The sequence below is a fragment of the Muntiacus reevesi genome, chromosome 4 (assembly GCF_963930625.1).
Source record: "Muntiacus reevesi chromosome 4, mMunRee1.1, whole genome shotgun sequence".
In the NCBI taxonomy this organism is placed as follows: Eukaryota; Metazoa; Chordata; class Mammalia; order Artiodactyla; family Cervidae; genus Muntiacus; species Muntiacus reevesi.
This window is the reverse complement of record NC_089252.1, coordinates 106533821-106555551: the sequence shown is the minus strand read 5'-3', so window position 1 is coordinate 106555551 and position 21731 is coordinate 106533821. Positions and strand designations below refer to the sequence as shown.

The 21731-nt window shown below is 58.1% G+C and overlaps 1 protein-coding gene across 1 annotated transcript in view; it reads left to right on the top strand.

Moving 5' to 3' along the window:
- DNAH1 (dynein axonemal heavy chain 1) overlaps positions 1-21731 on the top strand; it is a 74730-nt gene that overhangs the window by 30800 nt on the left and 22199 nt on the right. The window contains exons 15-43 of the mRNA XM_065935348.1: positions 322-404; positions 1486-1627; positions 2099-2254; positions 2645-2843; positions 2943-3196; positions 3779-3991; positions 5524-5688; positions 6625-6746; positions 6901-7006; positions 7583-7762; positions 8941-9081; positions 9700-9863; positions 10098-10211; positions 10961-11149; positions 11425-11530; positions 12230-12343; positions 12789-12938; positions 14404-14490; positions 14628-14814; positions 15649-15740; positions 16271-16425; positions 17669-17846; positions 18545-18739; positions 18829-18948; positions 19171-19329; positions 19525-19632; positions 20734-20874; positions 21018-21178; positions 21555-21712. Of these exons, the coding sequence (XP_065791420.1) occupies positions 322-404; positions 1486-1627; positions 2099-2254; positions 2645-2843; positions 2943-3196; positions 3779-3991; positions 5524-5688; positions 6625-6746; positions 6901-7006; positions 7583-7762; positions 8941-9081; positions 9700-9863; positions 10098-10211; positions 10961-11149; positions 11425-11530; positions 12230-12343; positions 12789-12938; positions 14404-14490; positions 14628-14814; positions 15649-15740; positions 16271-16425; positions 17669-17846; positions 18545-18739; positions 18829-18948; positions 19171-19329; positions 19525-19632; positions 20734-20874; positions 21018-21178; positions 21555-21712 (4339 nt within the window). The remainder of the gene's footprint in view (positions 1-321; positions 405-1485; positions 1628-2098; positions 2255-2644; positions 2844-2942; positions 3197-3778; positions 3992-5523; positions 5689-6624; positions 6747-6900; positions 7007-7582; positions 7763-8940; positions 9082-9699; positions 9864-10097; positions 10212-10960; positions 11150-11424; positions 11531-12229; positions 12344-12788; positions 12939-14403; positions 14491-14627; positions 14815-15648; positions 15741-16270; positions 16426-17668; positions 17847-18544; positions 18740-18828; positions 18949-19170; positions 19330-19524; positions 19633-20733; positions 20875-21017; positions 21179-21554; positions 21713-21731) is intronic.

Here is a 21731-nt window from a genome sequence, read left to right as displayed (position 1 = left end):
GGTAGACACACAGAGGACAACTGGGCTCCGAGGGTTGGGAGGTTGGGTGCACGATGAAGATTCAGAGCTCTGCTGTTTGGGAGGTCAGCAGGGCGGAGGGCATGGGTCGTGGGCCGGAGGGTGGAGGTGTGGTGGCCACGGCCCCAGGACCCCCAAACTAAAAGCTAGCCTTGCAGCTGGCATCTCCTCCACCATCCTGGGCCTCACTTCTCCAAAAGAGGGCAGCCTCTCCATAGCACCCAACCACTCTGGGGAGCCTGGTCCCAGTTATCCTCTCACCTCCCACGCGCACGTAGTTCTCATGGCTGTCTGTACATGCAGGAGCGGATTGTGAAGATCATGAGTGACTACCAGGTCATGGATGAATTCCTTTACAACCTCAGCACCGATGACTTCAATGACAAGTGAGTGGGAGGTTGGTTCCCACACCACGTGGGTGGTGGATAGCAGGAGGTAGGGGGAAGAGGTACTGCACCACGGTGGCTGCAGGCCATGCGGTCACACCAGAGGTGCCCTGCTGAGATGCTAGAGGCTGTGGCTCCACATGGACCAGGGCCATCTGGCCAGTGGGGCAGAAGGAAGTCTGGCCCCCTTGGTCTAGGGACCCTGCTGCCCCCAGCCTATCTCCATCCTCTATCCCGTCATTGCTGATACACATGTGATCTCTGGGCTTACGATCCCCTTGTTTGTCATTGAGGTCCTTGAGGGTCCCTGGGAGCACAGAGAAAAGGCAAATCCCAGCCTGCTGGGTGGCCCCTGGGAGGAGCACTGGCCCCCCACCTCAGCTCAAGAGCCTTGTGGGAAATGGCCTCTGGTTGGGACAGTCTTAGTCAGGCCCAGAGCCCCCTTGCCCAGCCTGTCATGTAGACTAGGGGTGCTGGGGCCTGGGAGCAGTTAACTGGCACTGTTTCCTGGGAAACCTGCCCGGGAGCCCTAAGTCACCTGCTCTGTGGGACATCCTGGTGCCCAGGGCAGCCTCCCAGAGGACCTGCAGCCTGAGGCCACCTGCATGCAGAATCCCTGAAGCCCCCACAGGACCCTCAGGTCAGCCTGGTAGAGGGCATTGATATGAAGGAAACAGGTCTGGTATTCCTGGCTGATCACCAAGGAAATAAAGACTAGAGACTAGCACTTTGCCTCATCTGAGCTGAGGCCCCTGCAGGCCTGGGGTTTAAGAGGGAAACTCAGGATGGCTTCTCTCACATCAGCCACCACTCCCTCTGTGTCCTGTCACGGCACTGGGCACATTGGGTGTGCATCCTCCTTCAAGTTGCCCGTGACCCCAGGGTGGGGACCACTTCCCCTGCCAGGCAGCCCCTCTCCACAGGATGGCAGCAGCTGCCTCCAGGCTCACTTCTGCTTCCCTGTTGCCCAGCCCTGGCTGCTCCAGCTGCCACCCAGATCCCCGTTTCCCCTTCAATCTGGCCTGCCGCCCCATGATTTCAGTGTGACATCCCCACCATTCCCCACCCCTGCTCCATCCAGATGGGCTGCCAGCAACTGGCCTGCTAAGATTCTGGGGCAGATAGAGCTGGTGCGGCAGCAACACTTGGAAGATGAGGAGAAGTTTCGCAAAATCCAACTTATGGATCAGAACAACTTCCAGGAGAAGCTGGAAGGGCTGCAGGTGAGGCTGGGCTGAGGACACGGACATACACACCCCCACACCCTAAACCCACCCCCCAGCCCCCCGCCCCTCCAGGGCTGCGCCTTGCCCCTCGCAGTCAGGAGGTGCTGTGGCAGTGATTGCTGGACAAATGAGAAAGTGGCTAAAAGAATGAAGTGAAGGCCAGAGAGCTGCCTAGGCAGCAAGTTCCTGGGAAATTCAAGGTCTCAGAGAGCCCCAGCTCTTGTGTTCTGTCCTGGTGCCCGAGTGGGCATGGGATTCAGGGCACCGGGTCTCATCTGACCTTGCCATGTTACCAGGGGTAGTCAGCTGCCTGTGAGGGACCAAGAACCACCCCCTCCAGGAGAAAGTCCTCTCAGAACTGGGAGATGTTGATGCCCTGGGAACCTCGGGTTCCCTGGATGTGTGCAGGGATGCATGGGCATAGGTGGAGCCGCAGAAGCCCCTGATCCCTCGCTCCTTGGCCCACAGCTGGTGGTAGCTGGCTTCTCCACCCACGTGGACATTCTGCGTGCGCATGAGATCGCCAACGAGGTGCGGCGGGTCAAGAAGCAGCTGAAGGACTGCCAGCAGCTGGCGATGCTCTACAACAACCGCGAACGCATCTTTGGCTTGCCCATCACCAATGTAGGCCCACCCCCAACCGGGCACGCTGTCCCCCAGCCCCGAGAAGTGTTCAAGGAGAAGCCTGCAGCCTTTGCGGCCACCTCTGGAACCAGCCACCAGCTGGCAGGGCCCTGGCATTTGGTGGGGGGGCGGGCAGGACTGAACAGGCTGCAGAGATGAGCTTACCCACCCCGTGGTCCCCAGGGCGAGGAGGCTGGCTGGACCCCCAGCAGAAGGCGGGAGGCTCGGCACAGACCTGGCTCAGCCACTCAGAGCCCAGATGTGGGGGAAGGAAGAAGGGAGGCCAGACCTGAGTCCTTGGGGACTGAATCAGGGACCGCAACCAGGAGCAAGGAAGGCGGGCCCCAGGAGGAGCAGCCCGGCCCAGCCCCACTTCTTCTGCCCCTGCAGTACGACAAGCTCTCCAGGATGGTGAAGGAGTTCCAGCCCTACCTGGACCTCTGGACCACAGCCTCCGACTGGCTGCGCTGGTCTGAGAGCTGGATGAACGACCCCCTGTCGGCCATTGACGCAGAGCAGCTGGAGAAGAACGTCATCGAGTCCTTCAAGACCATGCACAAGTGCGTGAAGCAGTTCAAAGACATCCCAGGTAGGCGGCCCAGCCAGCCCACCGCGCCCCACTCCCCGCCGCCCACCCCCACCCTGCCTCAGCCTGCTGCCTCTCACCCCTGCCCGCCCTGCCCTGCAGCCTGCCAGGACGTGGCCTTAGACATCCGGGCTCGCATTGAGGAGTTCAAGCCGTACATCCCACTGATCCAGGGGCTGCGCAACCCTGGCATGAGGAACCGGCACTGGGACTTGCTGTCCAGTGAGATCAACATTAATGTCAGGCCTAAGGCCAACCTGACCTTCGCCCGCTGCCTCGAGATGAACCTGCAGGACCACATTGAGAGCATCAGCAAGGTGGCCGAGGTGGCCGGCAAGGAGTATGCCATCGAGCAGGTGGGCAGCGCTCGGCAGGGCCTCCCTGCCCCACCCACATGCTGCCTGATGACGTGGGAAGGTGACAGTCCTGGGCCCCATCCCTGAGGTCCCACACCCCAGGGATGAGCTGCATCTTATTGAGCGTGTTAATAATGTGTGTGTGACGTGCTTGGCACAGTGTCCACCAGCCCGTTATGATGCAGTTATTCCTCTCGAGTTATTCCTCCCTCAGGAATGTGCTGAGAGCGTTGCCTCACTTAGCAGGTGAGCAAATTAAGGCTCAGAGAGGTTCAGCAATTGGCCAAGATGGCCTAACCAGTAAAAGGTAGAACTGGGACCAGAGCTCCTATCCAGTGACTTAGCTGCCTCCCAGCATACCTGTACACGCATGAGAGTGTGTGAGAGTGAGTCTGCCCTGGATTCCGACAAGGGCCCACTGGGGGCTTGTTGACTAGACAGGATGAGAGTTTACGGAGGGGGCTTGATTGAAGGTCCTGGTTGAGCAAAGCCTGCCCTTCCCTGCCCAGTGCTGCTCAGTATGAGGCAGCTCTTTCTGGGGACCCAGCCTCTGCCTTGTACCACCCTCCCCCCCCCCCCCAGGCTCTGGACAAGATGGAGAAGGAGTGGTCCACCATCCTGTTCAACGTGATGCCCTACAAGGAGACGGATACCTACATCCTCAAGAGCCCAGACGAGGCCTCGCAGCTGCTCGATGACCACATCGTCATGACCCAGAGCATGTCCTTCTCACCCTACAAGAAGCCCTTTGAGCAGCGCATCAACTCCTGGGAGACCAAACTGAAACTGACCCAGGTGGGCCTTCCTGCCCTCTCCTCCCCCACCCTCCCAGTGCCCTGTCCCAAGGTGGTCCCTTATGGTGTTCGGGTGGGGCTGGAAGCAATGAAGTGCCTTGCCCAGGTTTGCCCAGCTCCTGGCTCTCTGACAGGCCCCTCAGTCAGAGGAGGGGGACTAGGATGGGGCTGTCCATCTCTGAGGTTGGGCTGCTGGAGTTGGCAGTTCAGGACATGGGGGTGGGGCCAGAGTTTGGTCCAAAGCTGCCCTTGAAGAGGAGCACGAGAGCTGCCCCCAGACCCCTGAGTGCTGCCTGGGCTTGGGACAGCTAGGACCTCCAGGCTTGGGGCTCTCTGGGCTGGACACCACAAGGCCTGAGGCTCCTCAGTGTCCCTTCCCACTCTTCCCTGAGCTTCCTATTCCCACTCTTGTCTCATTTGGAGCCACCTTGGGGTGAGGGTGCCAGGGTACTGGGATCACTGTTCTTTAGGGCTGTCGAGGCCAGGGGCTGTCTGCAGAGCCCTGAGGTCACTCCAGGCCCAGGCCTACTAGTGTGATCCCAGCAACTCCTTCTGGGGGCCTTCCTGGTAGCTATTTGAAGACCTCCAGTGAAGGCCAGAAGCTGAGAGAGGAAGACCTGCCTCTCTGTTCTTTGGGTCACCCAGAGAGGCCTGAGATCATCATTAGCATTGTCCCTGGGTCTCCATCCTCTGCTGTTCTCTCTCCCTGGAGTCCCATCTCCTCCAGGGATCAGCATCAAGCAGCCCTCAGGGACTCTCCCACCCCCCCCACCCCGCGGCGTCTTCCCATCGAGGTTTCTGGTCGGTACCCCTTACAGAGCCCATCACACATGCTGGGCCCTCAGTGATTCAGAGGCATAACTGACTGTTCAGAGGATGATGGGCTCCTTGAAGGCAGGGACCACCCTCTCCTCTGTTTCCTCTGGAGCCCACATGGGCCTGACCAGGGCCTGACACAGCACACAGCTCATGAAGAAGAGAATGAACTCATGAATGAATGAATGAGTTTGCACTGATAGGGAAAGGCAAGAGACAAATTCGGAAAGGGGATTGTGGAGGCAAGAGGGGAAGGTGACTTGAAGAGGGCTCACTTGTGGACTGATGTTTTAGAGACTATTTTAGGGGATCTCAAGCTCAAGTCCCAGTACACCTCAAAGAATCCTGGGGTCATAGACCCAGAGTCCTCCCAGGAGAGGAGACTAGTTTGGACTTCCATGCACCGGGCTCTCTATTGTTTCCTCGTGGTGTGCTGCTTGGGTTGTGGTTCTCTCATAGGAAGAGCAGCTCCCCTGGCTCTGTTGGAGGCCTGGACATCCTTTGGGGGACTTGGGGTTTCTCTGAAAGACAGGCATTCATGCAGCCTCTTTGTTCCCTGGAGTACTGTGACTGACAGCGTCACCTAGAAATTTCCCCATGGATGCAGGCTCTGGTCCCCAGTGCTCTGCCCAGAACTCTAGTGGGATAAAATGTCTAGGTCATGGGGGACAGGACCCAACTTGAACCCCAGGCCCTGACAGTCCACGCCCTGTCCAGGAGGTGCTGGAGGAGTGGCTGAACTGTCAGCGGGCTTGGCTCTACCTGGAGCCCATCTTCAGCTCCGAGGACATCAACCGGCAGTTGCCGGTGGAGAGCAAGCGCTACCAGACAATGGAGCGGATCTGGAGGAAGATCATGAAGAATGCCTACGAGAACCGGGAGGCGAGCTCACACGGGGATGGGAGGAGGGCAGTTGGGACACTGCAGAAGTTCCTGGTCTCATCTCTCCCTGAACAAGAAAGACTGGAGGAGAAGTCCAAGGCTTTGGTCTTGGCCGTTGGCCCCCTGTGTGGGCTCCCCAGTCTTGAGACAAGCCTCAGAAACACAGCAGTTGATGGTTTTTCCTCTTGGAGATTTGCGGTCCCCATTAGTATTTTTAAAGGACCTGACAAGTCCTCCAGGAAATCAAATTCCTTGGCTTTGATTAACTGTAGTTTTTTTTTTTTTTTTTTTTGCTTGCTTGTTTTTAATATTCATTTACTTATTTGGTTGCACTGGATCTTAGTTGCCCTTCAGCGTGTGGGATCTTAGTTCCCTGACCAGGGATCGAACCTGTGTCCCCAGCATTTCAAGGCAGATTCTTAACTACTGGACCACTACAGAATTCCAACGCTAGTTTTTAACCATAGACCTTTTTCCTGTGGGGCTCACAAGTGATGGAGGCAGCCCTTGTGCTAAGTCGCTTCAGTCACGTCCAACTCTTTGTGGCCCCATGGACTGTAGTTCACCAGGGTTCTTTGCCCATGGGATACTCCAGGCAGGAATACTGGAGTGGGTTGCCATCCTCTCCTCCAGAGCATCTTCTCGACCCAGGGATCAAACTCACGTCTCCAATGTCTCCTGCATTGGCAGGCGGATTCTTTACCACTAGCTCCACCTAGACTATTGTAAGTAGTGCTACAATGAACATTGGGGTACATGTGTCTTTTTGAATTATGGAGGCAGCCCCTGGCTTAGGGCAATTTTCCTGCCCCTCTGTCTTCCCAGGCTCACTGAGAGTCTCTAGGAAGCATGTATGGGTCCTTCTCTGAGCCCACCTTGCTGCCTCCCAGCTGGACCACACTCACTTTCAGTTTGTCTTTGACCCGGGCCACACAGGTGATCAACGTGTGCTCTGACCAGAGGCTGCTGGACAGCCTGCGGGACTGCAACAAGCTGCTGGATATGGTGCAGAAAGGCCTCAGTGAATACTTGGAGACCAAGCGGAGCGCCTTCCCCAGGTCGGAGGCGCCTGGCCCACGCCCACTGTGCTCCCACCTGCCCTCGAGGCTGGGGCCCAGTACCCTGCCAGGCTGGGGGGCAGGGATGTCAGTAGTACCGGGACAGCTGGGACCCAGGGCTGCCTGACGGCCCTCACCCCCGTCTCCCTGGCAGATTCTACTTCCTGTCTGATGACGAGCTGCTCGAGATCTTGTCCCAGACAAAGGACCCCACCGCCGTGCAGCCCCACCTGCGCAAGTGCTTCGAGAACATCGCCCAGGTGGGTAGCTGGGCCAGGGGCTCAGGTGCCCTGAGGGCACCGTCCCAGGGAGACTACCTCTTCTCTCACTCCAAGTCTTTTCAGCAGGGAATGAGTTCCCAGGCCTTCAGAGACATCTCTGGGGCTTGTGGGAGGAGGGTCAGCTGCCTCAGCTCAGGGTTGGGGAGCTCTTGCTCCCAGCTCATCCAGGGGTGCCCTGGCCCCCCTGCAATCCACTAAGGTGCTGGCTAGACTGAGAAACCCAAGAGGTCAGAGGCTTCTGAATCCCCTCGTCCTCATCTTCATCTACAAGGGAGGCCTCACAGGCCTCTGGGAGGGGGGAATAGGGGGGGCACTAGAAGGGCAGGCTTAGCCTTCTTCCCCGAGTGGGTGGGGCCACAGCTGCAGCAGGCAGATCCGTCCTGCCCACGAAAAGTCAGGGGAGGTCCAGCGAAGGGGAGCTCTCTTCCAAAGGCGAGAACCACCTTCTGAAGGTGGAGGACACAGGCGGGGTCCACGCCGGGGCTCTGGTGGGCAGGGCCTCTGGACACACTGAGGTTCACCCCCCTCTCACTGCTCCCTGTCCCCCGCCCACAGCTGCTGTTCCAGGAGGACCTGGAGATCACACATATGTACTCAGCAGAGGGTGAGGAGGTGCAGCTGTCCTTCTCCATCTACCCATCCAGCAACGTGGAGGACTGGCTGCGGGAGGTGGAAAGCAGCATGAAGGCCAGCGTGCGGGACATCATCGAGAGGGCCATCAAGGCCTATCCCACGGTGAGCCACGCCACCCCTCCCAGCGCGGCCTCCCAGCCTGCTCATCCTTCCACTGGCTCCTTTCTCAGCACCTTTCTGCTCCATCATCAGGGCTGGCTTACCTGCCTGTGTTGACTGAAAAAGATGTACAACTTGAGAGTTGCGGGTTAAGTTTTATTTGGGGCAAAATGAGGGCTGCAGCCCGGGAGGCAGCACCTCAGATAGCTCTGAGAGACTGCTCCAAAGAGGCAGTGGGGGAAGGTCAGTGTATATGATTTTGGTGAAGCAGGAGCTTAATACAGTCAAGCGCTTACTTTGCGAGAAGTTTTCTCTGAGTCATGAGGATCTGTCGTCATCATGAAGGGATTCAGTGCTTTTCTAAATAATGAGGAGATGCAATGATTGGGATCATAAAATCTATTCCTGAAAATATCCTCCTGTCTAAATACTCATCCCACCAGATTCCCTGGAGCCCAGAGTACCTCACTCCACCCTGAGCCCCTTCATGGGGTGTTGAAGGTCAACAGCTGCAGCAGCACAGGGTTCAATCTCCACAGAGGCAGATGGCAAATGCCTTTGTTGTTCAGTCGTTGATAATACTCTTGGCAAGTGCCAATTTGCAATTGGCACCTGCCTCATCCTCAGACCACAGCCTTGATTGCTGCTGCTCTCAGTCAGCCAGAGTGTCTCTGAGAGCAGAGGGAGGAATCTGAAAACACCCTCCAAAAAGTGAGACTGGTTCCTAGTCATAATCAGTTGCTATTGGTATGTTTCGAGCATTCACTGTGTGCCAGCCCCTGGGCTGGAACGTCCCCCCATGACCTCTCTCAGCCCCAGCATCAGTGGCTGACCGCTGATGGTGGAGCTGAACCTCTTATCCTCAGGGTTAAGCCTTATCCTACAAAGCAGCTGAGAGATGTTTCCTGCCCAAAGGGCCTGTGATTCACAGGTGGCAGTCAGGATGTGAACCCAGGATGTATGTTTCCCAAGCCTGGGCTCCCACCCCTCCACTTCCAGGTCTCTACGGCAGAGGAAGTGATGACTCTGCCCAACCTGAGAGGCCCGAAGTTTAAAAGGCTTCCCTGCTCTTGAGGTGGAATTTTGAGCTCAGAAGCACAGATGACCTCTAAAGGAAAGACAGTGTGCAGGGTCGGTGCTGGCAGCTGCCTGGGTCAGCCCTACCTGTGTTGTCTTCCCAGATGCTCAGGACTCAGTGGGTTCTGAACTGGCCTGGCCAGGTGACCATCGCCGGGTGTCAGACCTATTGGACCTTAGAGGTGGAAGAGGCCCTGGAGGCTGGCAACCTCAGCAGCCGGCTGTTCCCCCAGCTCGCCCGGCAGGTGAGACTCAAGGCAGGGGGGTCACCATCTGCTCCCCACCAACACCTCACACCCTGAGGCAGCTCAGTCCCTCCAGGAGCTTCGTCATGTCTTGATCCTAGAAGAAGGCCTGGGGTTGGAGCCAAAGAGTAGAGGGTCAGACACCCCTGAAACGAGTGTCTCATGACCAGCCACCAGTGGGAGGGATGGGGGGCTCTAACGGGAGTGCTGAGGTCAGGCGGGTGCCCCTCTCTCGAAGGTCAGGGTGGGAGCCTCCTACCTGGAGCTCTCCTGGGCTGTCCTGTGGCCTGCCCTCGCTCTGTGCACTGGCTCCTCATCATGCTTCTTCCTCAGGCTCCTCGCCAGGGTCCTTCCTGACCCTGGACACCGTACACAGTGGGGAGATGGATGCATGTGTGTGCCTCCATTGTTATTGACATCCCTGCCAGACTTCCCATGTGACCAATGCCCTGCCTACCCTTCTCTGCCTGGTCCCTGCACCCTGCCCATCCCAGACCACCAGAAGCCCCCAGAAGAGAGGGGTTGTTGCTGGTGGAAGCCCACCCCTGAGCAAGGCAGGGAAAGCCTGCCTGCAGCATGGCCCTGCCCGTCCCTGATGGTGTCCCCTGGCTCCTGCAGCTCAGTGACCTGGTGGCACTGGTGCGGGGAAGTCTGTCCCGCATGCAGCGAGCTGTGCTGTCGGCTCTAATCGTCATTGAGGTCCATGCCAAGGATGTGGTGAACAAGCTGGTCCAGGAGAACGTGGTCAGTGTCCATGACTTTGAGTGGATCTCACAGCTGAGGTGAGGGAGCAGGCAGTGCGGCCACATCCATCCCCAGGCCAGAGCAGCAGCAGGAGGGGGCAGGGCAGGGTGGAGAGTCAGCTACAAAAGGCTGGAGCTGACCTCGATGCCCAGGGGAAGCTGGGTACCTTGATGCCCTCATTTCCCCCAAAGAACCACCTCTCCTCAACCACATACCCCACCCAGTGGCCTGTGGTTCACATGCCCTGGGAACCCATCTCCCTGCAATGGCAGGTACTACTGGATGAATAACAACCTGTACATCCGGGCTGTGAATGCTGAGTTCATCTATGGCTACGAGTACCTTGGCAACAGCGGTAGGCTGGTGATCACGCCCCTCACAGACAGGTGAGCCCCCCCTCCCCACACCCTCTCCCACACTGGCTGGCCCAGGAGTCCAGGACCCACACAACGCAGTTCATCTGTGATTAACCAGGCAATCAAACATTAGGAGCTTGGCTTTGAGGTTTTTTAACTGTCTCTTGCTCGTCCTGGGCTCCATGACCTTGGGCAGGTGGCTCAAGCTCCCTGTGCCTCAGTTTCCTCTGCAGTCTCCTCCAGGTGGTCAGGAGAGTTTCTTGAGCTGCCGTGTAAAGTTCTTAGCACGTGTGTGGTGCTCAGTAAGCAGCAAACGGGTGTGGGCTTTGCTGATTTTATCAGTCAGATCTTCCTTTCAACATGACAGAGCAACTGATCTTGAGAGAAACGGGGCGGGGTGGGGGGCGAGTCCCTTGACAAAGTGATCACTTCTCTTCTAAAACACTCGATTGTTTCCTCTGGCTGCCTGTATTTAGTAGCAACTGAATTCTCACGCTGGGTTTTGCGGGGAAAAAAGGAGGGTGACCACAGGTCAGCCATCCTGCAGGTCCCTGAGCCAAGCACTGCGGGGCCACGGGGTGGGGAGCGCCGGTCAGGTGGCCGAGGGCTCCAGCCCCGTTCCCCGCAGCCAAGGCTGGGAGTGCTTGGGGCCCTCAGCACTCGGAGGGGCAGGAGTTACCCCTCCACGGGGCCCAGGACGGCGGAGGGCGGGGCCCTCTCGAGCCTGTGGGACTCCTGAGAAGGTGCAGGGCCACGCCCGTCACCTCTCACCCCCTCAGGTGCTACCTGACCCTGACTGGGGCCCTGCACCTCAAGTTTGGGGGCGCCCCAGCTGGCCCGGCCGGCACAGGGAAAACGGAAACCACGAAAGACCTGGGCAAGGCCCTGGCCATCCAGACGGTTGTGTTCAACTGCTCTGATCAGCTCGACTTCATGGCCATGGGCAAGTTCTTCAAGGGCCTGGCCAGGTGAGGCTGGGTGTGCGGGCGGCACAGGCAGGGTGGGAGGGCCGTGCTGTCCCACCAGGAGCGGGGTGGTGGAGGGGGTGGGGCGGGACAACAGGAGTCGAGGCCCAGCCCCTGGCGGCACTGGGAAGGGGTCCGGCTGGTGGGGCTGTGGCTGAGCTGACTGAGATGGCCACAGAGGCGGCACTGGTCGCCTCCCCAGCAGCCGGCAGGGGCCCTTGGAGGTGCCTGGTGGGGGAGGCTCTGAACTCATATGCCCCTGCAATGTTTTCCCTCAGTGCTGGTGCCTGGGCATGCTTTGATGAGTTTAATCGCATTGATATCGAGGTGCTGTCTGTGGTGGCCCAGCAGATCACCACCATCCAGAAGGCACAGCAACAGCGGGTGAGCTCTGGGGGAGCCTTCCGTCCACGTCTCCTGTGACCGACCACCTTTTCACTTCAACTGTACCCACCCGGCCCATGCTGCCTTGCAACCACCCTACACTGGCGGGATGGGAAGCCAGGTGCTGGGGCTTGCCCTGAGCCCAGCCTCTCTCATCTCACAGGGAACTGGGCACTCCCCCAGTCACCTAGCAGAGCTATCTGTGAGGGGACTTTTGTAGCCAGCCAGGGGGCCTCATCTCCTTACCCCACCCTGAGTACAGCTCCCAGGACAAGCTGCAGTGGACAAAGCAGTCCCTCTGCACACCTGATGCTCGTGGAAATCCCCAGCCATTTGTCCTCCTAGCTTTGTTCAGGCTGGGCAGAGGTCTTCTCCTGGGTACAAGAACTGGGAGACTGGCAGGTGCCCCAGCCCCAGTAGGGCCCTGGGTCTTAGTCAGGGCTGAGCTTGCCCAGGTCTAGGGAGAATCAGTGTGGGGAAATGGGGGTGGAAGTAGATGTGTGAAGACTGCAGGGAGCTGGGACCTGGGAGGCCAGAGGTGGTACTTGGACCAGAAGTCTTGGGCCAGATCCTGGGAGACGAGCCAATCCATGGTCAGGGGTCAGTCCAGGCTGATCTGTTATAGCCAGGACCATCAATGGGATGAGGGGACCATCCAGGGCATGGGACGGGTATGCCAACCCCTCCCTACCTCCGCAGGTGGAACGCTTCATGTTCGAAGGCGTCGAGATCCCACTCGTGCCATCTTGTGCTGTGTTTATTACCATGAATCCGGGCTACGCTGGCCGCACCGAGCTGCCTGATAACCTGAAGGTGAGTTCAGGCCTGGGGTTGGTCCGAGAGGCTGCTCAGGGCACTGGGAAACACCAGAGCTGTGGCCTGGGCTCAGAGATGCTCACACACTTATGCAGGGACACACAACTGCTGGACATCAGGGACTGTGCTTTCCCATGGTAGCCCTCCTGCCAAGGGGTCCCCCAGCCGTGGAGAGGAAGGGCCAGGCTTGTCCTCAGGGCCTGAGAGAAGGCAAGGGCAAGTTCAAGTCAAGACAGAGGACTGGCTTCTAACGGGCAGAGGGATCCTCCCATAGGGGAGTACAAGTCTCAACTATGGCAGGCACAGTGGAGAGAGGATCCAAGTTCTGGCAGGGGAGGAGGGCAGTGCAGCCGCCTTATGAGGACCAGACATTCCAGAAAGCAGGTGATGCTCTGGGAAGGGAGGTCGGCCTCTCCATTCACCTGGATACCCTGTGCCCCAGGCGCTCTTCCGGCCCGTGGCCATGATGGTTCCGGATTATGCCATGATCGCGGAGATCTCTCTCTATTCCTTTGGCTTCAACGAGGCCAATGTGCTGGCCAAGAAGATCACGACCACCTTCAAGCTGTCCTCTGAGCAGCTCAGTTCCCAGGTGAGATCCTGCCCAGAGCAGGTTCCAGGGTCTGGGAGCCGCTGTCGTCCCCCTGCAACCCTCAGAGGTAGGAATCACACCCCCACTTCTCAGCTGAGGACACTGAGGTCTGAAGCAGCCAGGAGCCTGGCCAGGCTCACGTGTGCACAGGGGAGTTGGAGCAGGAGCCAGGAAGAGATGACCACCTGAGCTAGTGCAGGTGCAAAGGAGGGTTGACCAGTCAGAGACCAAGAATCACACAACCAAGGCTGGGGAGCAGGTGCACTTAGGTTGCATGGGCCCAGAGGGGGATAGCCAGCCCCACCTCCCCTGGAGCCTCCCAGCACCAGGGCTTGCCCCTCGGTGAGCTGGGCCTATGTCTAGGGGTAGATGCTACTGGTTCAGGCACCGGCACTAGTGGGTGAGCTTTCCGTTTGGGCTGCAGTTTCAGGCAGGCTGCCCCTTTACAGTAGCAGAGATGAGCCCCGACTCTGGGCTTACATGCTACCAGCTTAGTTTCCTAATGGTCTCAGAAACAAGTCCCTGTTGTCACCCTCATGGGCCCTCTCTAGGTGACCTGTTCATGCATGAACACCCATCCCTGTGGCTTGCGAGACTACACTTGCCTTTGGCCCGGTGGGGCCCACCAAAAACCATGGGCTAGAAGAGCAATCTATTACGAGGAAAAAGAGCAGCTCCCCACACCCTTCTTTCTAATCATCTGCTTCAAAAATGCCCCTTCCAATCTCCAGTAACAGAACCATTATCCCCCGCATGGTTCTGGAAAGCACTCACCCCTTCCCAAGTGCTGATGACCCGAAGCCAAGCCCAATCTTTGCATCCAGCTCCAAGTCCAAGGTTTCTGGGAAACATGCGGGTCTGTGGGTTGGGCCCAGGTGTATGTAGCTTCATGGTCTGACACCATGGGGCAAAATGGTGAGCTTGATATTTCCATCACACCTGCTCTATAATGAAAAGAGATGGACCCAGCGGCAAACATGGGAAAAGCCATGGTAGTGTGATCAAGAGGGTGGGTCTGGAGAGAGGTGATGTGTGTTGGAAGGAGGCTCAAAGGCCATCGAGGCCAGTCTTCTTGTGGCAGAGATGGGAAACTCCTTCATTCTCAATGTAAATAAAACCTGAGTGCCTCCCTGCCCTTGGCGCTGTGCTGGGTGGGCCTGCAGGGACTGAGCCGCGACCGAGGCAGACACCTCATCCTCAGGGTCCAGGAGGCGGGCGGGGTGCTCTCTCTGGTAGAGGGAGAGAGTGACTGGGGCAGTGAAGCAGAGACACCAGAGGAGCACGAAGTACAGTGCTCAGCCCAGGCTGGGATGTGTGAGCGGGTGCTGACAGCCTGCAGGGGGAGTGACATCAGCCACGGGCTGGGTGATGAGGCCCGGCCAGGTGTCAGGTGGGAGGCTGAGTGCTCCCCAGAAGCCCCAAGAGGGACAGTGCCCACCACCCCTCCTCTTTTTGGTGGTGATAGGACCACTATGACTTCGGGATGAGAGCCGTGAAGACTGTGATCTCAGCTGCCGGGAACCTTAAGCGAGAAAACCCCAGCATGGATGAGGTGAGCTCCATTCAAAGAGGTGCCCGAGGGCTCCAGGGGAGCTCTGGTGGCAGGGGCCCGGGGGGGACGGGCGGTCCAGGGGGTGCTCCAGAGCAGCTCGAGGGTCAAGGGTCATCTGACTTGGGCCTCTGCTGCAGGAGCTGATTTGCCTCCGGGCCATCCGAGATGTGAATGTGCCCAAGTTCCTGCAGGAGGACCTCAAGCTCTTCTCTGGGATCGTGTCTGACCTGTTCCCCACCATCAAGGAGGAGGATACTGACTACGGCATCCTGGACAAGGCCATCCGCAAGGCCTGCGAAAAGAGCAACCTGAAGGACGTGGACGGTGAGCCCTGCCCCTGCCCCACAGTCCTGTGGGCACCAGAAGAAGGCTGGGTCTGGCTATGCCAGGCTCGTAGTCCAGCCTCAGGGTCCCTCACACCTGGCCAAGCAGGCTGCGAGCTGGGGCTCTCTGCCTCTGTCTCCACTGGGACCCTTCAAGTGATGGGAGTTGAGGAAAAACTCTTTCGCCTTCACTCTCACATTCAACACTTCTGACACCAGAGGTGTGGGGTTTTACCTCAAACTCATCAGTTCTCTAACACGCCTGAGTGTTCTACAGATCAATTCAAATCTGACACTAATGAGGGTCAGCACAGACCCCACAGGATAAGGGCTGAGTTCCACAAGACTGCACCACCTTCAGACACCAGTCACGAGTATGGGGTCCCCAGGTTACCCACAGCTTCTGTCCTGCTTCGCTACAAATCACAGGTTCCCATGCCCCCCTCTTCAGGCTTGATCATTTGCTGGAACAACTCACAGAACTCAGAGAAACAGGAATGTTTGCTGGTTTATTGTTTAAAAAAGGATGTGATAAAGGATACAGGTATCAGCAGGGTGAAGGGCTACACAGGGTGAGGTCTGTCCCCGTGGAGTTGGGGTGAGTCACCCTCCCAGCCTGTGGAGGTGATCACCAACCCAGAAACTCTCCAAACCCTCTGTGCTCAGGGTTTCACAGGCCTCTATGAGGTAGGTACTACTGCCACCCCATTTCACAGATGGGGAAACTGAGGTGCGGGGAGTGAGGTAACCCACCAGAGGTTACAACAAACTAGTGGCAGAGCCAGGATCTAAGCCCCTACTCTGACCCCTGGGCCCCCCTGCCATGTCCCTCCAGGATTCCTGACCAAGTGTATCCAGCTCTATGAGACCACGGTGGTGAGGCACGGCCTCATGCTCGTCGGGCCCACAGGCTCTGGCAAGAGTAACGTAAGTGTTCCCTGTGCTGAACTCCAGGTGCTTGTTGGTTTTCTACTTTATTTATCTGGGTGTGCCAGGTCTTACTTGCATCATGTGGGATCTAGTTCCCTGACCAGGAATCAAACCCGGGCCCCCTGTATAGGGAGTGTGGAGTCTTAGCCGCTGGACTACTAGAGCAGTCCCTGATTATCTGCTTTAAATATGGCAATGTGTGCATGTCAATCCCAATCTCCCAATCTATCCCTCCCTCTCGCCCTTCCCCTCTGGCAACTATAAATTCATTCTCTATATTCTAACATAAAATAAAAATTTTAGAAAGGAAGAAAAAAAATGAGTAACTTAAGTGGAGCCAAGCTGGGTGGCCCATTGCCCACAGTGTGGACCTGAGGGCAGGGTAGCCTCAGCAGCAGGGGTCTTGGCCCCCCGCTGGTGCCTCCTGGGCCTTCAGAATACCCCACTGCTCCATGAGGCCCGCAGCCCTCGCCAGCCCTGCTCTCCAGGGAGCTCGGAGGCTCACTCTTGCCTGGCCGTTTCCCCAGTGTTACAGAGTCCTGGCCGCCGCCATGACGTCACTGAAAGGGCAGCCATCCATCAGTGGCGGTGTGTATGAGGCCGTCAACTACTATGTGCTCAACCCCAAGTCCATCACAATGGGACAGCTGTATGGGGAGTTTGACCTGCTCACCCATGAGTGGTGAGTGGCCCGAGACCCTTCCGGGCACCGCCCTGCTCCTAGACCTCTGCACCCTGTGGGTCCCTGGCCGCCTCCCTCCCCCAGCTGAGTGGAAGGTTGGGAGCTCTGGCTCTGGAGCCCAAGTTCCTGGGACGCTTGTCACCACTGTGCTTCCTCACTGAGTGCCCCGCCTCACCCCCGTCCCCCACCCCGGACCTTTGTCCCTCACCTGCAAAGTCGGGATAAAAATGACACCACCGGTAATGGGAGATGGCTGGGACAGTGTAGCACATGGCAACCACTCAGGAAAAGTTGACTATTATTGTCAATACCCACGAGAGGCTGGCGGTCCCTCTTTGCGGCCTGTGCTCCCAGGCCGAGGTGTGCATTTTAGGGGGAAATGCATGGAGCTGACTAGAGGCCCACCAGTCAGCACTAGAAGCTTTTCTCTGGGGCTATTCTGTTTCTCCAGAGAAGTCTCCAGTCTCCTGCTGGGGTGACTTCTTCTTGGTCCCAGTGTTCTGGGAACTCAGTGGGGAGTGGGCACTGGAGAAGGGCAGTCACCTGTCTTTCTGAACATGGGCTTGTCCAGCTTCCCCCGTTGCTGGTGAAGGGTCTTAGTTACAGCCGCTCCAGGCTCTTGTGTGGGACAGGTTGGGGTCTGGGGACCAGACCAGAAAAATGCCCTTCTACCCACCCATTTCCCTGGCATTTGGTGCCTCTGAAGTATGAGCCTTCCTGGTTCAGTGGCAAGAACTAGATACATCTCGTGACGCTGCTGTCTCTGCGAGGTCATTTACCCCTTCTCTACCTCTGTCCATCTTCTGAGACAGTGTGAACCTCGACTTCTGTGTCCCCTCCTCCCCATCTTCCTTTTCTTTTGAGGGTATTCCTTTCCATCTTCCTTTAATGTAAATTTAGTGAGGACTCAGCAGGGAGGGGAGGAGGGCTTGGCAACCCACTCCAGTATTCTTGCCTGGAGAATCCCCATGGACAGAGGAGCCTGGAGGACTACAGTCTATGGGGCTGCAAAGAGTCAGACATGACTGAATGACTAAGCACAGCACAGCAGGAAGAGAATATAACCACACATTTTCATTACATATTATACCAAAAAGTCCTATTTTCCCTATTGTAATTTTTAAATGAATGAAAGTACTGAAGACAAAAAAAAAAAAAAAACCACGCAGAGCAGGACCAACCTGGATCCAGGTTTCCCTGGGAGCCAGCTGTGCTTGTGGCCCTTCCTCCCTGGTGGCTGCAGGACAGATGGGATCTTCTCCTCCCTCATCCGGGTGGGGGCCATCGCCTCCGACACCAGCAAGAAGTGGTACATGTTCGATGGGCCAGTGGACGCTGTCTGGATTGAGAACATGAACACGGTGCTGGACGACAACAAGAAGCTGTGCCTCAGCTCCGGGGAGATCATCAAGCTCACAGAGGTTCCTCCGCCTGTCCACTCACCCTGCTGTCCTCTGCAACCGGGTGGGCCCAGGGGCCACACCAGGCTGGCCAAGCCTCATCCCCCCCCACCCTTCCCTCTCCGGGCCGAGGCTTCCTCCCCATCCCCAGGCTCGTGTACCTGACGCACGTCTTGCACGGCTGCTCGGCATTTCCCTTGTGGCAGACCCACTCTGTAATGCTCTCAGCCCGGGACGACCACCTCAATTTTAGTCGATGCTGCCTTGAGCTTCCAAGGCCCACTCACAGCCATTTCAGCCCAGACTGGCTCAGGCATCCTGGCAATGTTCCTGGAGTCTGGGGTACAGGTGGTACAGAGGCCAGTGTGACCCTGTGTCCATGTACACAGTTTGGGGGCTCTGGAGCAGAGCACATAGTTCCCATCAGATCTCCCTGGGGCTCCAGGGACCCTAAAATGCCCTGACCCCAGGCTAGCCAGAGGGCTTCCGGGAATCTCCTGATTTAGACTCCTCCCCGAGGCTCCAGCAAGAGCCACGTGATCAGCTGAGGCTAAGGGTTCCTGCATTTGCCCCTACCCCAGCACTGTGCCTGACCCACCACCTGCCCCGGGCCCGCCCGCTGTTGCAGGATGGGCAGCCCCTCCCCATGGCCCTGCGGCCCTTTCCCCTGCCCTGGGGGCCAGCAGCTGTCCTGCTCATGCATCTCATCTTGGTGGCAGGCGATGACCATGATGTTCGAGGTGCAAGACCTGGCGGTCGCCTCCCCAGCCACAGTATCCCGCTGCGGCATGGTGTACCTGGAGCCCAGCATCCTGGGGCTCATGCCCTTCGTCGAGTGCTGGCTGAGGCGTCTCCCTGCCTTACTCAGGCCCTTTGAGGAGCAGTTCAAGTCTCTCTTTATCTCCTTCTTGGAGGTGAGGGAGGCCACAGTGTGCTGGCCCAGGTGGGAGCAGCTGGGTGCTATGGCCGTCATCCACAAGAGTGGGGTGCCCATCCTCTGCAGGAGTCCCTCGCTTTCGTCCGGTCCTTGGTGAAGGAGGTGATCACCTCAACCAATAGCAACCTGACCATGAGTCTCCTCAAGCTGCTGGACTGCTTCTTCAAGCCCTTCCTGCCCAAAGAAGTGAGACTCTGAGCAGAGGACTGCAGCCTGCTCCCTCCTGCCCCGCTTGCCTCGCCCGAGGGCCCCGGATCCCAAGTCCAGCTTCCTGGAAGAGAGAATCGAATTGGCTCATGTGGTTCAAGGGACACCCCCGTCCAGTCTGCTGCAGAGGCCAAGGGACGATCCCCCCACCCCCCTGGTTTCCTCAGGTCACTCCATTCTGTCCCCGCCCTCTGTCCCCAGGGCCTCAAGAAGATGCCTCCCGAGAAGCTGAGCCGCATCCCTGAGCTGATCGAGCCCTGGTTCATCTTCTCCCTCATCTGGAGTGTGGGTGCCACGGGGGACAGCACCAGCCGTAGCAAATTCAGCCACTGGCTCAGGATCAAAATGAAGACAGAAAACGTGAGAGGCAGCCGCCCCTCATGGCTGGGCTGGGCTCACGCCTCTTGGACTGGGCTCCAAGGGCTGGGATGTGTATGCTGAGTGCTGGGTGTTTTGGGGCTGCCCCCCCGGCCCAGGGCCGGACAACAAGTAGCCACATAAGTGACTGGACCTCATCATCTGGTTCTTCTCCCCCCACCCCCCGATCCCTCGCAGGTGGCCTTGCTTTTCCCAGAGGAGGGGCTGGTGTTTGATTACAGGCTGGAGGATGGTGGCATCAGCAGCACCAGTGATGATGACGACGACGACGAGGAGGGCAAGCAGGTGATGGAGGAACAGCACGGGGAGGGGGTAAGGGGAGGTCAGGTGGTGGCTCTCCTACTCAAGGAATAATGGCTGCAGAGAGGAGGCCCTGTTGATGGCCACAGATGTCACGCTGGGGTTATTTGCATCATCTCATGAATCCTCACGGACCCACAGGGTGGTTACTAGTGTGTCCATTTCCCGAATAAGGAAACTGGGGCTCAGAACAGTCATACCCAGCTAGTCGGTGTCAGAGCTGGCCTTGAGCCTGGGACTGGGGGATGACAGAGTGCCTCCCCTCCCAGCCGTGTGTACTGCCTGTCCCATTTGCTGCTGAGCCCAGGGATTCATCAACTTGGTTCTACTTAAGAGCCCCATTTGCCCAGGGGCGGGGCTCCCCAAGAGTGGAGGAGTAAGCCCCCATGGCCTCTCTCAGTGTCCCCGTTGCTCCTCTCAGCCAGCAAGGGCTCCATGAACCTACGCTCATGGCATCAGGACCCCAGCCCAGAAGGAGGAGTGGCCAGAGAGGCACCTCAGAGGTGGTCGCCACACACGGTCCTGCTGGGGGTCTCACATATATGAGTCTAACCATCAGTACCGTCCCCAGTGGGACATGTTGATTTGACCACAGAGAGGGATGTCTGCAAGTTGAGTCAAGGCTGTGGGTGGGTGAAGGGATTCATGTAGTTGGGGATGGCGGGGGAGACCAGGTCAGGTGACTTCTCAGTATCCAGGTGATGCCAGTCCCACAGTTGTGGCCCCCACAGGCTTGGGAAGCCTAAAGTCAACAGCAAAGATCTTTGCATTCTGGGTTGTCCAGTTCCCAGAGGACTTCTCTCATATGCAGAGACCCAGGGACTGGCCCCACTGGAGGTAACTGGATGCAGCGAAGCCTTCATTTGGGCAGCTGTGTACAGAGAGCCCCCGATTCCTGGAGGTTTGTTCCGGAAGCCCCCCACCCTGGGCATAAAGCAGGGCATAGGGATTCCTATTTATATCAGAAGCAGCCCCTCCACTGGACCCTCTTGCCCCACAGTGCAGCTCTTTGCCCTCTTGGTACACTCAGCCTGGACGGGAACGAGGAGAGGTTCCAGGCCCCTCCTGTGCCACCTGTGGTTCCAGGTCACCTGGGTGAAGTGGATGGACTCCTCCACCACATTCACCATGATGCCAGACACCAACTACTGCAACATCATCGTGCCAACCATGGACACCATCCAGATGTCCTACCTGCTAGACATGCTGCTCACCAACCACAAGCCCGTGAGTGCCCCTGCCACCCCAGCCTCCCCTCACCCCAAGGCCTAGGCCAGGAGTGACCGGCCTCGCGCACTGACAGGGCAGCAGCTCCTACTGCGCATCGGACCCTGTGAGAATGCTCTGACCTCATGAGCCCCCTCTCCTAGGTGCTGTGCATCGGGCCCACGGGCACAGGGAAGACCCTCACCATCTCCAACAAGCTCCTCAAAAACCTGCCACTGGAATACATCAGCCACTTCCTCACCTTCTCTGCCCGCACCTCAGCCAACCAAACCCAGGACCTCATCGACAGCAAGCTGGACAAGAGGCAGGCCCCCTGGCTCCTTCCTGGGTCCCTATGTCCCCCAGCCTGGCTCAGCCAGATGCTGTGTCCCCTCCCCTCCTGGGTGGGAGGTGCCCGTGCACCCTTCTATCAGGAATTCTCCCGAGTCATTCTGTGGGCACTCTCCCTGGAATGGGCACTTGGGTAGGGCTTGTGATCCATCTGCCTGGAGGTAAGACTCAGGACAGCCAGATGTGATGTCCCAGGACACTCAGAATGGGAGCTCCTCAAGAGGCCCAGCGATTTGGGGGAGGCTGAAGTTAGTGAGGGCCTCCCTGAGGTGGAGCTGCCCTCCTGCAGCCCTGGACTCCCTGAGGACCTGGTGCCAGGGGCCCTGGGCTCACACAGCCACTCCCCACAGGCGGAAAGGCGTGTTCGGGCCGCCCCTGGGGCGCAACTTCATCTTCTTCATCGATGACCTAAACATGCCAGCCTTGGAGACCTATGGCGCCCAGCCACCCATTGAGCTGTTGCGCCAGTGGATGGACCACGGCGGCTGGTATGACCGCAAGATCATCGGTGCGTGTGTTCGGCCTGG